Source organism: Malus domestica, chromosome 06 (assembly GCF_042453785.1).
Source record: "Malus domestica chromosome 06, GDT2T_hap1".
In the NCBI taxonomy this organism is placed as follows: Eukaryota; Viridiplantae; Streptophyta; class Magnoliopsida; order Rosales; family Rosaceae; genus Malus; species Malus domestica.
Window position 1 is genome coordinate 3,949,522 of NC_091666.1, and position 15,174 is coordinate 3,964,695.

General features: G+C 35.6%; 2 protein-coding genes and 1 non-coding gene across 3 annotated transcripts; 1 reads left to right on the forward strand and 2 right to left on the reverse strand.

Moving 5' to 3' along the window:
• Positions 1-3,300: 3,300 nt before the first annotated feature.
• LOC103436880 (uncharacterized) lies at positions 3,301-4,593 on the reverse strand. The gene is made up of 2 exons (XM_008375334.4): positions 4,268-4,593; positions 3,301-3,915 (listed from the first exon to the last, which is right to left on the reverse strand). Exons 1-2 carry the CDS (start codon positions 4,443-4,445, stop codon positions 3,395-3,397), a joined length of 699 nt encoding a protein of 232 aa, XP_008373556.1. The 5' UTR covers positions 4,446-4,593; the 3' UTR covers positions 3,301-3,394.
• Positions 4,594-5,120: 527 nt separating this feature from the next.
• On the forward strand, positions 5,121-5,192 carry TRNAC-GCA (transfer RNA cysteine (anticodon GCA)). Its single transcript has one exon. It is a non-coding gene; the product is annotated as a tRNA-Cys (tRNA).
• A 1,253-nt stretch (positions 5,193-6,445) lies between these two features.
• On the reverse strand, positions 6,446-9,341 carry LOC103436879 (aluminum-activated malate transporter 12-like). Its single transcript, XM_008375333.4, has 6 exons — positions 8,864-9,341; positions 8,611-8,751; positions 8,155-8,427; positions 7,858-7,976; positions 7,603-7,746; positions 6,446-7,295 (listed from the first exon to the last, which is right to left on the reverse strand). The coding sequence occupies exons 1-6, from the start codon at positions 9,168-9,170 to the stop codon at positions 6,681-6,683; spliced, it is 1,599 nt and encodes a 532-aa protein (XP_008373555.3). The 5' UTR covers positions 9,171-9,341; the 3' UTR covers positions 6,446-6,680.
• Between the last annotated feature and the right edge of the window lie 5,833 nt (positions 9,342-15,174).

Consider the following 15,174-nt stretch of genomic DNA (forward strand, 5'->3'; position numbering starts at 1 on the left):
TAAACTTTAAACGTCATAACTTCTTCAATACTCAACGAAATCAAGTGATTCAAAAATGAAAATCATACTTCTCGACGAGAAGAAGAGAATGGTATATTTTTCGATGGCTAAAGCACAGTGGTTTGGCCGGAAAACTGCTCGAAATTGGCTATCTTGGTCTCGCGTTAGCCACTTTCAAGCCGTTTTCCGGCCAAACCACGGCAATTTAGCCGTCTAAAAATGTACCATTCTCTTTATCTCGTTGAGAAGTATGATTTTCATTTTTAAATCACTTGATTTCGTTGAGTATTGAATAAGTTATGAACGTTTAAAGTTTACCCAGTTTCCAACGAGTTTTTCAGTTTTCCCTCGGACCAGTCAACTTTGAGACTATTTTCTGGCCATCTCCGGCATCCATTGGGCTTCTAAATAGGTATAATGTTATTCTACACTTTCCTATCTTCATTTTTATATATTATGGGTCGAATTTGGTTAAGAAACGATTGATTTACGAAGTTTTGAAAATTGTCCAAACTTCTGGCCAAGAGCTCTAGGACACTTAACGGAGTTTTTAACGGAATGACCAAAATGATGGATGGTGGACAATCTCAGAGACTACTTTTATCGATTTGAAATGTTAGGGACCAAAGTGATGAGTTATGCAACTCTCAGGGACCATTTTGGCTATTTAACCTATTTTTTTAAGGCAAAGAATAATTAGTTGGCAAGTATACCAGGTAAATGCTAAAGAGAGTACCAAAACAGAGAAAAGTGGTTGAGCATGTGAACTCAAGGCAGTAGTACTACTTGTGTCTCAAACTTTCAACGACCTTCAATCATCATGCTCCTTCAAATTATTGAATTTTTTCCAAACTTAATATTCTCTTGAGATATAAAGCTAGTGATAAAGTCTGCTTTTCTAAGTGTTGATAAGCCATCCAATAATTCCATTAGGAAGTTAGATTTAGAGTTTAGACACATTCTTTAAGCTTTTTTTTATGGTTTGTAATAAATGGAATTTGGTGGGGTTTACTAAGGTTTTGGTGGGTAGCTAAAAGAGTATCACTTGCTAGATTTTCCACATCTTTTTAAGATTGAAGATTCACATTACTGTTCAACTTGATCTGAGTGTACATATGGAAAGCTCTAAGGCTAACTTCCTTGTCTGTTCTGAAGCTGTAATAGTAAATTGCATTTTCGTTATTCAGGAGGGAAATGGAGTTGAGGCATCTTCAAAAACTTTCTGTTGAACAATGTGATAAATAGTTTGAATTATTTACGAGGTTGCGAAGATTTGAACTTCTCATAATTCGATACTACAAGACACCAACTGATAAAGGATAACCTCAAGCCAACAAAGCTCATCGCTTTGCGAGAGTTGGGGAGGGAACGTCTATCGTACGCAGCATTACACTTGCTCTACAAAGAGGCTGTTTCCACAACTAATGATAGATTAAATTTATTATTTGGAACACTGTTCTGAAAGTTTTGAGTTATGCATGAGGTTGCGGGGATTTGAATTCAGCTTCGAAGTTTGTTTGATTTGATCATATGGGGCTGAACTGAAGTTACCCATCAAAATAATTTATTCTTCAGCCTTTGAGGTGCTTTTTGGCAACCCCAAACACGTTTTCTAATGAAAAGTGCAACCACTTCATTTTTGGACAGTTAGTAGTGTGAACTCCCCAAAAGAAACAAATTATAACTTTGGTTTCGAGACAATTAATTGATTGAATAGGGGCATGATGCCTTGAAAAGGCCATAAAAAAAAAAGGTGCCATCCACACCCAATAAAATGTACATTTCTCTCAGCTCAAGTTATCCAGTTGTTAAGCATCTAGTTAAAGAGACTATACCCCATTTGTCACTTTAGGAATGCTATTGCTTTGCCATCCTAAAAGGTCTCTAATTTGCTCTTTCCTATCTACGACACTAAGACCCACCATTGTTTTTTAAAACAGATTCTCCCGCCCCCTACGTACTACTATACATACATTTCCCTCTCAGCCCCCTACTGCTTCGTCTAAAGTATCGAATAAGTGCTGCAGCTTTTCCTTTGTCGTCGAAGCAACATAACGAGTATTCTCCACTTGGTTTGGTTGAAATTCAAATGAGGAAGTATCTCCATCAGGAACGTCATGAAGAGAGCCATGTCAACGATGGTGCACGTACAGGAGAAAATCTTATGAGTAAGTTTGTAACTGGGTGATATTACATTCTGCTCTCACAAAGATAGTATCACGCGACAAGCAGACTAGCACGTGACCACATTTGTGGAGAATAAGGATGTATATGCATCCGGTTACATGTACATATGTATAAGCACAGGTTTGTATAGAACCTTTGTTGTAAACTGAAATAGAAAAGGAACGAAATTACCTGAAAAATGTAGAAGTCTTGAGTAGTGAATGATTTTTGAGATGAGTTGTGGACTAAGTTGCTCTCTTTAAGACGTTTCGCGGCTCTGCCCAAAGTGTGCAAGCAGTTCACAAACACCATGTCGTTCCCAGAATAAAACAGCCCAGAACTTTCTTTTGATAAGATTCTTCCTTGCACACCGGAAGAACCTTCTAACTCACACCCTTTCAATATGTTGCTTTTAAATCAATATATGTAAAAAAAAAAATTCTTGTTTTTACTTCCAATCCACATAACCCAAAATTACAAATATATATATACGTTGGTGTGTGTCCTGGTATCCGTTGAGATGGCGATTTTTATAAAATCATGATTGCATGTGTGTATGTATGTATATATTATAATAATAAAAAAATATGTTGAGATTGCAAACGGTAGGAATCAATGCAACTGAAAGCCAAAACGCCAGGAATCATGGTAATCAAAACAGACAAAAAATCACAACGGGACAAAACGTAGTCAATTCAAACTGAAAAAGAAAACAAAACACTTTGAAAATTAACATTGGTAATAAAGGAAAATATTATGTATATAATATTGGTAATAAAATAAAATATAAATATATTTTGTTTATACCATACTTAGGGTTTGCGTATTTAGACCTCGTATAAATACTCAATGGACTCAAATGTAATTATGTAATAAAGGAAGGGGCAAATATGTAATAAGTGAGGAGTCATTATTCTATAAAAGAACTCCTCACCCTCACAATTAGGGGAGGCCATTTCCTAAGCTTCTCTTATCTAGAGCAAAGCTCTCACACTCTCTCCCTCACAAATACTCTCAGATAAATACAATCAGTGTGGGCGTAGCCCAAACCTTGGGGTGAACTACGATACATCTTGTGTTATTTACATTTCTTGCAAATTCACAGTCGGATTTACGTTGTTCGAATACTTCTGGTTTTGTGCATCAACATATTTAAATATTTAAATAAAAACATAACTGCTAACCTTCAATATATATATATATATATATATATGTACCCTTTTTAAGTTTAGTACAAGCTTGCAATTTGAGGACTGCAATAAACTTCAACTTCTTCAAGGGTTGCTCTAGACTCATCACCAAAAAGTGACTCCTTCCCATCTTCCCTCTTTGCATATGACAATCCTAATCTAGATTTAGCTTGCCTTAAATCACCAATACCCGAATTAGTATCCGGGCCTGCAAACCCGCCCATAACGGGCGCTAGAGGTGGTCCGATAAGCAGCCCATCGGCCCCAAATTGCGGCCCACCTCGAGCATAATCGAAAAGGGCTGCACCACTTCCTCCTACTTTGGGCAAAACAATTGGATCAGTTATGTCATTGTCTGTCCAGTAGAAAAGGAATGCATCGAAGGTGTCGTAATAATCGTCTGTGCTTCTGTAGCCTTCAGGGTTGAATGCACCAAACTTGAAGGACTTGTTTGTGTAGCCAATTATGGCACATGGCCCCTTGAAGTCACAGGAGTTGTGGAAATTAGCTGCACTAAATCCATCAATTGTGGCCTTATAGCAACACTTGAGTTCCCTACCTGCTCAAAATCATCATATGACATAAGGGTCATTGCTATATAAGTTTTTTGCATCAGAATCATCGATGAGAGTTGGACTCAAAACGTTCTCGATTAAAGTATAGAATGGATTCCGTTAGACTAAATGAACATCAAGAACAAAGAAGGTAAGAATTATATTTCATATTATCAATGCGAGTATTTGCCTACAGTACATGCTAATAAGGACATGCCTAAAGGTAAAGGCCTTATATTAGATCTGTTTTCATGTTTTATACCTCTCAAAATTAGATGTACAAGAAACCACCATATGATACAATTGAGAGAGAGAGAGAGAGAGAGAGAGAGAGAGAGAGAGAGAGAGTAAAAATACCACTTAAGAATGTTTTGTCAAGCAGAGAAGGTGGGAATGGAAGATCAGTGTCATAGTACTTGGTCTGTGGCATTTCATCCTGTTTGGTTTTTCCTATACTCCAGCCAAACAAGCTGTATGGGCTGCTTCTTTTCAGTTTCCAGCCATAAGATACAGTGTTTGAGAAGCAACAAGCCATTTGTGTGTGTGCAGCAAATGCCTACGCACTAATTTATCCACACCCAACAATACTACATATCTCATTCACTACTATCCTCACAAAATATTGGCAAAAGTTTGTAATATCTTATCCTTAAACATTCTCTACCCTTAAAATGACATGTGTCATGCAATTATTGGATTTGTCATTGATGTTCCCAGGCTTCAACCTTGTCAAGACTTATAATTCCACCAAAAGAATTATAATTTGTAATATAATGTTGCTTTTGTATAATTAGAGTTTAGGAAAGATCTCAAATTCGGTTCCCATGTTTAGCAAATTTGATACGTAACTTGACTAATTGTAACTCATTGGGTAGTTTAGTTCGATTCTCCCCTCCTCTGACAAAAGAACATTGATGTATAAAAAAGAAAAGATAGAGTTGTTATGGTACTCCAAAAAAGTCATCATGTACTCCTTCATATATATTTTTCCCCCTTATAATTTTATAGATACAAGACGATCTTTTTGGAGTCTCGAAAGCAAAAAAAAAAAAGGGTTGCATTTGTATAAAGTGAATGGTACTAGAAAAAATTCGGCAAAACTATTATGGGCCTAGCCTATGTTTTAACCAGAATTTTAATTAGTTAATAAGGTCATAAAGTATCTATATTTAACGCTATTTAAATTACAACGTAAAGAAGAACAGCAAATGGGTCCATAGCTCAGTGGTAGAGCATTTGACTGCAGATCAAGAGGTCACCGGTTCGAACCCGGTTGGGCCCTATTCAACTTTTTCAAACTTTTTATTTTTATTTTTTAATGTTTTTTCAAGCTTCTTCAAAATCGTTTAGCAATTTAAGGGACATTTTGATTAGGTGCCTTGTTTTTTAATTACTTAGACTAAATATCTGTTTCTTTTAAAATTTTGATTAAACATTCTCCTATAAATTGGGGATTATTAATTTCATTTTATATTATTTCCTTGTGGCAAATTATCTCCTTTTCTTTTCATTATTCATGCATTTACAATTTTAAAAATTGTCATTAGTTCATAAAATTATGAAAATTTGAAATCTTCCAATACTCATATGACACTAGTGTTTTATCTTGACTCATAAAACGTACCTAAAAGACAACTTGCAATAGTTTTTTCTTTAAATAATTGGCAAATACATAATACACACATATAAAATGTAGATACAAACAATAAAATAGAAAGTTACTAAAACATACGTGTTGGTACATTTAAAATAAACGTACCTAAAATCCATTGGTACACTTCAATTTAACATGGGTACATTTTAATTCAGCATGGTTACATTTTAATTTAGTACTAGTACATTTAAATTTACTATGAAGACTTTCAATTCGGCATAGGTATGTTTTAATTTAAAAATAAGTGGTGTTGGTACATTTTAATGTTTTGTTAAGAAAGATGGTACATTAATTTTACCTAAATCATAGTTGAATTCTAAAGAAAATAGAGAATGAGAAAGAATATTAACCCTTGCAGAAATAAAGATTGTACCATGTTAGAAATGATTTATATATATTATCCTATTGAAAATTCTTAATAATTTAAGTCTCTTTGTCCACAATTAATTTGGTTATTATCTATTTGGATATTATTGAATTTTTAAATTGAGGAAAGGATAAAGATAATAAATTAAATAAATATTATTTGAAGGCATTTCTAGCGTAGAAATTAATTTAAAATAAATTTGAAAAGCATCTAAATCAAGAATATACGTGGAATAGATGGTTTAATAAAAAATTAAAGCACCTTAATGTAAAGTTAAAAAAGAATGAATGTTTAATCTAAAAAAGTTTAAAATGAGGCATCTAATTCTAATTTTTAATTTGATAAATAGAGAAATACGGATATGAAATGTACCTAAGCGCCTTAATTTAAATCCTAAATTGCATAACATGTTTGATTAAATTTTTTTTTTTAATTTTGAGCGTCTAAATCTAATTTGCAGTTTTTTTTTTTTTTTCATGTCAACCATCTTCCAAATCATTTTGCTGCACCCGAGTTTAAACTGAATAATCAAATACATTTTTTTTTAACAATAATAACAACAGATTCCTTGTAAAATTTTCATCAAAACAAAAATATGAAGGCCATGGTTTTTATCATTCGGAGCCGATTATTCTCTAATCGAATGAACATTTGTTCTATCAAGGAAGTTCTGCAATATTAGCCAGCCACTGCCGACAACATTTGGATTATGACATCCATCCTTGCTTGTACAGATTAAGGCTTTATAATTAATCAGCTCCATGGGAAGGCAAATGGTTTTGAACAGGATTCACCGGTGGCCTCCCACAAGTCACAACAATATTCTCATCACCATGCTCGTACTCTTTGAAGCATGCAATCCTCCCCAACTCTTCAACTTCCTCGATCACATGATCCAGCTTTGCCACCGTCTCCACCAGAAGAGACGCAAAAGCGGCAAATGGAAGCGCTTCTGAGAACTCGAGGCTTGTTATGGCAATTTTACTCAGCTGTGGCCTCAAAAACTTCCTCTCCGGCTCCTTTGCCTGCTCAGTAGCCCCCTTTGTTTTCCATTTGAGCAATGCTGAACTGTCGGTTTTCACGCTTGATAATGAGACTCCTTGCTTTTGCTGGGTTGCGTGTGCAGCTGCTAGGGCAAGCATGTTGGTTGCCTGGTTGCTGTTGGAGCCTAGGAACAGTCTTGGTTGTGATTTTATGGCTGTGTTAAGATCTTGCAGAGCTTCGTGGAGGTGATCGGATAGTATTTCGGGAGAGCAATGGCGGCGATTTCTTATGCTATTGGCGAGTTCCATCAGTGCCTTTGATACTTCCCCGGCTAGGCGAATGCATGGGTCCTTGAAGAGTAACCTAACAGATCTTGGGGTCTGCAAGAGAAATTTAGTAGAAAAAGGTACATCAATTATTAAGAAAAACAAAGCCAAAATTAGATCCCCTTTTTGTTGATGCATATGAAACTATGTTCCAAATCTGCGATCTGTCACAACAAGAAACATGTGACCTATATTCTTGTTCACTACGAACAAATTATGAGGGTTCTCGAGAACATAATCATAATTCTCATGACAATCATCATACTATGTATATTTTTTTGTTTCTTGTATATTATTTTGTTTCTTTTCTCAATGAATATATAGGGTAAATGTATTAGAACATATAATTTTTAAGCGTTACCTGAATTTCGGTTCCTATACATCCATGTAGAGCTACAACAGTGTATCCGAAGTGGCGAAGAACGTTTCCCAATTTCACATATCGCTGCCATGGAAATCTGTAACAGTGTCTTGAGTGCCTTGGTTCCCAACTTGCATGTAAGGCCTGCTCAAATTGCAACACCAAAATCATTGAAGAGGGCATAACAATTTCGCAGAGTTTCTGTGAAGTTGAATATAAAAAATAAACGAAACCAAAGATTTCCAAGAATCATACCATGGTTTCATCCTGAGACTTGGAGTCCAAAACAGCCTTATAACCTTTATATATGGGATCCTCTGTCGATTTGTCTTGGTCTACATCTGTTTCTTCACTGAAGTACTCATTCGCACAAGCTGCAAAATCATAAATCGCAAAATACTTTGAATCACTGGGCATGTTTAGTTATTGATATAATGATTCTTGGTTACTCGAACGATATTCTAATCAAATATAAAATTCGGCTAGGAGATTCAAATTTGGGTGCAGAGGTCGAAGATATGATCACGATGATAAGTAACTTTGCATATATACCTTCAATAGCTCTAGCTAGGCCTTCAAGTTTGAACACTGAGGAATTATGGAGCTCTTCTCCTGACCAATTCGGAAATACCAGTAGACTCATCAGTAGGCAGATACCACAGCCTATGGCAATGGTGTAGAATCGATCATGCGCAATCTTCAGGACATGCTCGACGCGGTAGCTTGACACGGTTATCAGGTTGAAGGTCAAGAGAAATATCACTATTCCGTAGTCGTAGTTCTTCCTAATATAAGGGAAAAACCTCATGTAAGTAGCTGCAGCTCCTGCCAAATCATAAAATGAAAAGATAGTAAAATATTAGTATAATTTTAATTAGTAGAGAAATTTTCAATTGACAGATTATGATAAAGGAACTAACTTCAAATTAACATGAAAAACAAAATCTGTCTTTTTTTAGAACTAGGAAATGTCATTAAAGATTGCCTAGTGAACAAAGATGAGATTACCAATCAGAAAGACTGCTGCTCCGATGAAAACTGCTCGAAAAGTCTGACCGGATTCAGTTGCAATGTACTGAATGAAAAATGCCAATGATCCAGCTAACAATGTTCCCAATCCTCGGTTCAGTCCTTTGCATAAAGTAGCCCCTGTTTACAAATAACAACAAGAATATGAAACAACTTTTGTTCATCACATATTTATATAATATACATATCTATTATTTATAGTATTTGAACAAATCATAGGCTAATCAACCACCTGCAGTGAACTCAAGCACAACAACCACAGTCATGACAGCCCAAATGGCATTCGCTCCAATCCCAACAAACAATGGCTGTATCAGATACAACAAGGAAACCAGTGTCAAAGACAAGCCAACTTTCAGAGCATGGATCACCCTTCTCGGATCATCCCGTCCGACGGTCCACACCGTGCTCCAAACCAAAGCCGGAAATCGTTTCATTCTATCAACAAAAATCTGCAAACGCTTCTCTCCATTCCCTCCAGTTTTACCACAATCCTTGCCCATGTCCATTTCCATACCTGCATGAACTTTGGGAAACATACAGGAAAAAACACCCCAAAAATTTAAGGGACACAGACAAACAGAAAGTCGTGGAGGGAAGATCAGATGATTAGAGTTCTGATCATTAGAAGTTTGGTATAGACATATATATAGTTTGCGTATATTTTCAGTTTGAGGAACACCACCGTGCAGCCATAATATGGGAAGAGTATTAAAATAGTGCCGAGTATTGTGATGTGCGTGGCTGGCTATCTCGGAGTTTTTGTGTAGGGTAATGCTAGGGAAATTAAATTTGAAGATTAAATTTACAAACTAAATGATTTGTCACCAATTGGAATAAGCACGTTTATCAACAATTAAGTAATAAACCAATCAACTTCCATATCCTTTAATTTCTAAAACTTGGTCTACAAATTTAGTTTCCCTAACATTACTTCTTCGTGTATTCAGAAAACCCCAACTCTCTCTGACGGTTACTTTATATGGGGTGAGAAAATGAGATTGGTGTGTGTTCCTACATTTCACATGCATAGCACAAAAGTGTGTTGTCATATTAAATATGGGTTGCTTTCACAAGGGGTAAGAGTCAGCATTTCATCACTCAAAACTGTTTTGTTTATTTACTCAACCGTGATTAGGGGTTTCTATAATCTACTACTAATATTATTCACTCGTTTTTCTTTGACGGGTATTTATTTTCACTTTATGGCATGGGAGGGAGCTCAATGACTCACACAAACCGGCCACTCAACATCAACCAAATTTAAAAATTTGTATTGCACCATCTGGGTTCTCATATATCAAATACTTAAAAGAAATTGTCCATCATGTAGAGATTCTCAACTCCAAATTAAGATCACATTCATGTATATTAAGATTAACGAGGCCAATATTTGAGATCTCAAACCACCATTAGTGGAAACTCAACTTTTACTCCCTAATCCAAAATTGTTTACTTGAATATCAACTTAATATGAAAGGAATTGTGAAAGACATGTTTATTTATAGGAAATGAGAGTTTGAGCCAATTTGAATCTTGAGTTATAAGCGTTTAGTAAAATATGAGTATTGACGCAATCTACAAAGAAAGAATCCACCATAATGTAGGACAAAATTTCAAAATTAATTTATTGATTATTAATAGATAACAAACCTAATGTCTAAACATTCTACTTACAATGTCTCTTAACACTAGAAGCCCTAGGAGTCCGAATATGGTTTAGAATTAAACAATTAACAAAATATTAAAAATGCCTTAAACTTAAAACACTGCGAACTATGGAATTTGACCCAAAACGCCCATATGTTACATGAAAGCATTGTGTTGATGTGCGATTTCATTCTCTTCGAAACGAGGGGTCATTGGCCCAAATTAGACATGAGAGCCCAAATCCGTAAACCTTTGGTCTTGTTGCCCGATTTGCATCATTCAACTTAATCTTTAATCCATTCCACCATTCGATCTACATCAGAATCAATTTTCATTCCTAATATATGCAGTATCTACTAAAACATATGGAATTAAAAAAGTGTGAATATCTGTTTATAGTTCACGCCAGAGAATTAGCAATCTAATCAACTAGGATTGGGCCTAGTTAATTGATCCTATTCTCTTACCTTTTTTTTACAAACTATAGCGTTAACGGGTTAAATTGTTAAATGTTAGGAGACAGGGAGATGGGTGAGAATCGAATCCGCACCAAGATACATAAGCATTATTGTTTTCTACCACTGAGTTAAAGCTCTATCTGGGATCCTATTCTCTTTCCTTACTTCGTCTATTTAAGTTCTCCATTTCCTTCCTTATCTCTCGGACATAAAGCATACCATTTGTTTCACAGATTCTCCTATGTTTCTCCCCTCTTCCCTCTCACCACCCTCCCTCCATCATTCATCATCCCTATGTTTCCCCGTATGCTTTCCCTTTACCTCTAACACCAAAAATAAAAGCTAAAACTAAAAATGGAATGTAATCAAACTAATTTTAACTAATTTAGCGATGAATTTTGTTTTTTTTGTTTTCATTAAAGTTGTTCTGTCTTCATCAAAAAACAGGTACAAAGATCTCAAGCACCGTACCGATGTTGACATACAAGAAATGAAAGAAATTTTTTGTTGAGTCAACGGTGCAACGTGAGTTGACCAGAGACTGCAAATAATGCAACTGAAAGGCCACAAAACTCGTGTGGAAACATCTGTGGCATTAAAAAGTGCAGCTACCAGCAGTTCTCTTCAGGGCTCACGGATTACAAGTTATTAGGGAGCGGACTTTTGATGGATGAAATATCAAAACTTGCTAGAAAAGGAATAAGTAAATCTTCTTGTTAACCTAACACCATGAATTATGAACCACTTTGTTGCATGCAAAATTGGGCAACTGGGCATACGTAGCTGTTATTCTCAAACAGCTGTCTTGCTTGATGTTTTGTGTGAAATAACATCCCTCGTGCATCTCAACTTCTCAATATGAAGCCTAGCTTTTACCACTTGGCACCTTCCCTCCTTGTCCAACTTGCTGACCTTAATTATTCTTCCTGCAAATTGAGTTGAGTGGAAAGCAAACAAAGTTTAGAACTCACAACTCAAGTTTGAACACGGATGCATTCTTTGGGGTCAACGCCTCTGCTTTGGCGTACCTTTTGATCCAAGGGCCAAAAGTATTGCCACTTCATGTGGTACTTTGGCTGCATGGAAAGAAGGATTAGTCTGCCGCTTGATGTGGTACCGTGGCTTCATTGGTTTATATTTGTATGTGCCTTGTATTTGACTCTATAAACAACTAGGGCAAACTAAAGTACAACCTTCTCCTCCTACTTCTATTTTTTTTCTCTCTATCATCAGTGTCTTCTTTCTCTCTCTTCTTGTATGCGACTCTATTGTGTGCACCAAATACTCGATGAAATGCCTCAATTAACATTACCTTCAACATTAATCTACGTACAGCCACTCATAACAAGCCTCTACACATCATTGTAGTTGTTTACATATATTGGCATAAACCTTCGACAGGTGTTGGCAAGAATCAACTTGGTGCAATGAAATTTTCTTGGTCGAAATCACAACCCCATTATTTGAAAATCCTAGCTCTGCCTGCAGCCAATGTGTGATTGAATATCTCTTATATTGAATAAAGAATTTAGTAAGAAAGAAAGAAGCGATGATTGTGGCAAGGGGTTAGTGGTAATGACATCATAACTAAGTATTGAGGGAAAACAGTAGTATCTTTCAACACAATTTCACCAATATTCAGTAAAGAATATAGATTTTTTATTAATTAAGTTTGGAGTCATTCAAATTTTTTTATTACAAGAGATATTACTATAGTAAACTACAATAAGGGGAGCGAGAATGTTTGAATTCAGAACATAATGAATTGATGATGAATACCATGTTCATCAGGGCAATCCATCACTTTTCATAATCGTCGAAATTAAATAATCTTTAAATTATAGTCTCTTGTTACAATGACACAAAATAGTACCATTTAACGAAAATTACAATGAAATGCATCCTAAATTGTGTCCTTTTGGAGAGAATCAAGCAAACTCGTAGTTCAATAGAATTTATTTTGAATTTTGTTTTAAAGAATTTGGATGGTGTATGGATGTGGTACTGAAGTCAAATTTGGTGTCGGGTGAGACAAGGATTCCATTTGAGTTGATTTTGGTGAATGAGGATCTCTTTGTAAGGATTTTAGGATCCTCCAATCACGTTCGTTCATCGTATATCGTGCGATTAGTTTTCGTCAGGTACTGTTTATATTCAATTTTAAGTAAAAAAAATTACAATAATTTATGACTGCACAATGTACGATGAACGGACATGATTGGAGGATCTCTGAGATCCTCACAAAGATGATATGGAGATGATCCTCATTCAATTTTGGTTAGTTGGAACCAAAGATTCAGATTGGTTGTGGTTGCATCTAGTGGGTATGCTATTGCATACGTACTCTCTTTGTGAGAGATCAAACCGACATAGTTCTAAATTTGGTTTCGTTAATAGGTGGGCGACACATAATAAGTAATCGTAAATAAATGAACAATTTGGGCTTAACTCATTAATTCGTGTTTTTAAGAGGGATGAATCAATCACAGCATCTCCACCCGTTTTGCCTTGGTAAGGGCCAGTGGTAGGCTAAGATAGTTACTTTTGACTCTAAATAATAATTGCTTTAGAGTAAGTCCATCCGTTTAAGGATTAATATGAGCCATTTAATTTTGGAATTGTTAGACGTTCAACGGGCCCAGATCAAGCCACTCTCTAGCATTGTACGTACAATACAGGCACCAAACAAAGAAAAAGGTTTCTCGCTAACGTCAGTTGGCCCTCACGCAACAGCTCATGCCAAATTCTAAATTTCAAGATCTTGGATGTTTAAATAATATTCACATCTGTCACTTAGTACTACGGTCTAGTGGTATTACTCTTCATTTGTAAGTGAGAGGTTTTAGGTTTGATTCTCGTCAGATACGAATTTGAACCACATTATTATTAGTCCATTGTGATATTAAGCTCAATCTCTTCTCTTGGTGTTGATAATATCGTTTGTTAAAAAAATAAATCCAGATCTACCGCGTGTGGGATATTTTAAATGCTACATATCCACTTTGATTCTTCATTAACTCTCAATGCATGCAATGTGATACTCTCGTTCCCAACGAATATAATGCATGCGCAATATATGTACACGCACATACATTATATATATATATATGTAGAATGAAGTTTTTGAATGTGCTAGCCCAACAAAAACTTATCAACATTCATAGTAAATGTTATAAATTACGTTCGATAAAACCACCAACAATATTCGAGATTATAATGATATGGAAGGTAATAAAAAATCTTGTAAACCTAAGCCTATATACATTTCTTTGTAACATATATATAAATCCGATTTTCCGCTGGTTATTTTCCTTCTCGCTTACTCACGGAGGTAAATTCTCTTTCTAACTTTGGAAGAGGTTTCAAATTTGAATCTCCTCTCCGACTCTTTCTCTCTCTCTCTCTCTCTTGTTGATAGAAATAAATTATATTCTTGAGCTCTCTCTCTCTCTCTCTCTCTCTCTCTCTCTCTAGTTGATAGAAATAATATATTCTTGAGCTTTATTAGGATGCTACGGTTATTTCTAACATTAATCTCTTTATTTACTTGTGATTACACAATAGTACTGTTTGACCAACTATTAATATTTTGGACCCTATATATTTGCCATTTTTTCCTTACAAGTCGCGGCAGTCAAATCACTATTTGACATGTTAGTAAATTCATGCGAAATCGTGATTATTATTCGTTTTTTCTCTTTCTTAGCAAAATTCCGAATTACTATGCAATATATGTGCATTCTTTATGATTCGGGCATGGACTTGTAAGAAAGATGTGAATATAAATTTGATACTCTTTAACCATTTTCAGAAGAGGGAGACGGAGGAAGTATGCAGCAGAAGGTGCTCGTTGCTTTTGTGCCGATGCTCTTTGTCTTGCTCATGCTTGCCTATTGTCTCTGTATCCACAAACGACACCAAGATGGTTAAGACTCTTTAGAGAGAAAAACATGTCTATTTAGCAACTAGCTAATCTCAGTTAATTTGTTATATCGTTTTGTTAAGGGAAAACTTTGTCCATGTCTGGTTATAGTTCGCCGGAAACGATGGAGAGTTGCAGTGTTGGGTGTAGAGAGAGATACACTCATCTTTATTTTCTTTTTCTTACGTATTAAGTGCAAATTTGAGAGTTTAAAAATTCTATGGTGTAATCTGTTGTATATTTCTCTCCTCGTAGCTCTCTTATCAGACGATATAACACGTGATAAAGACAGAGAATGCGATATACAACTAGTTACACCCAAAATTTTGCCCTCCCGCAGATCAAATGAATAAAGAATAAGCAGCACTCCGAAGCCCTAGCAACTACCACTCTGCAAGTAATCTGGTATCATGATTCTACTACTTCCCTACAACATGCTCCGGTAGAAAATCAGCACATTTTGACAGCAATCATAAGCATCGATTACTTCGTTGTTGAGCTTCAAATGCATAC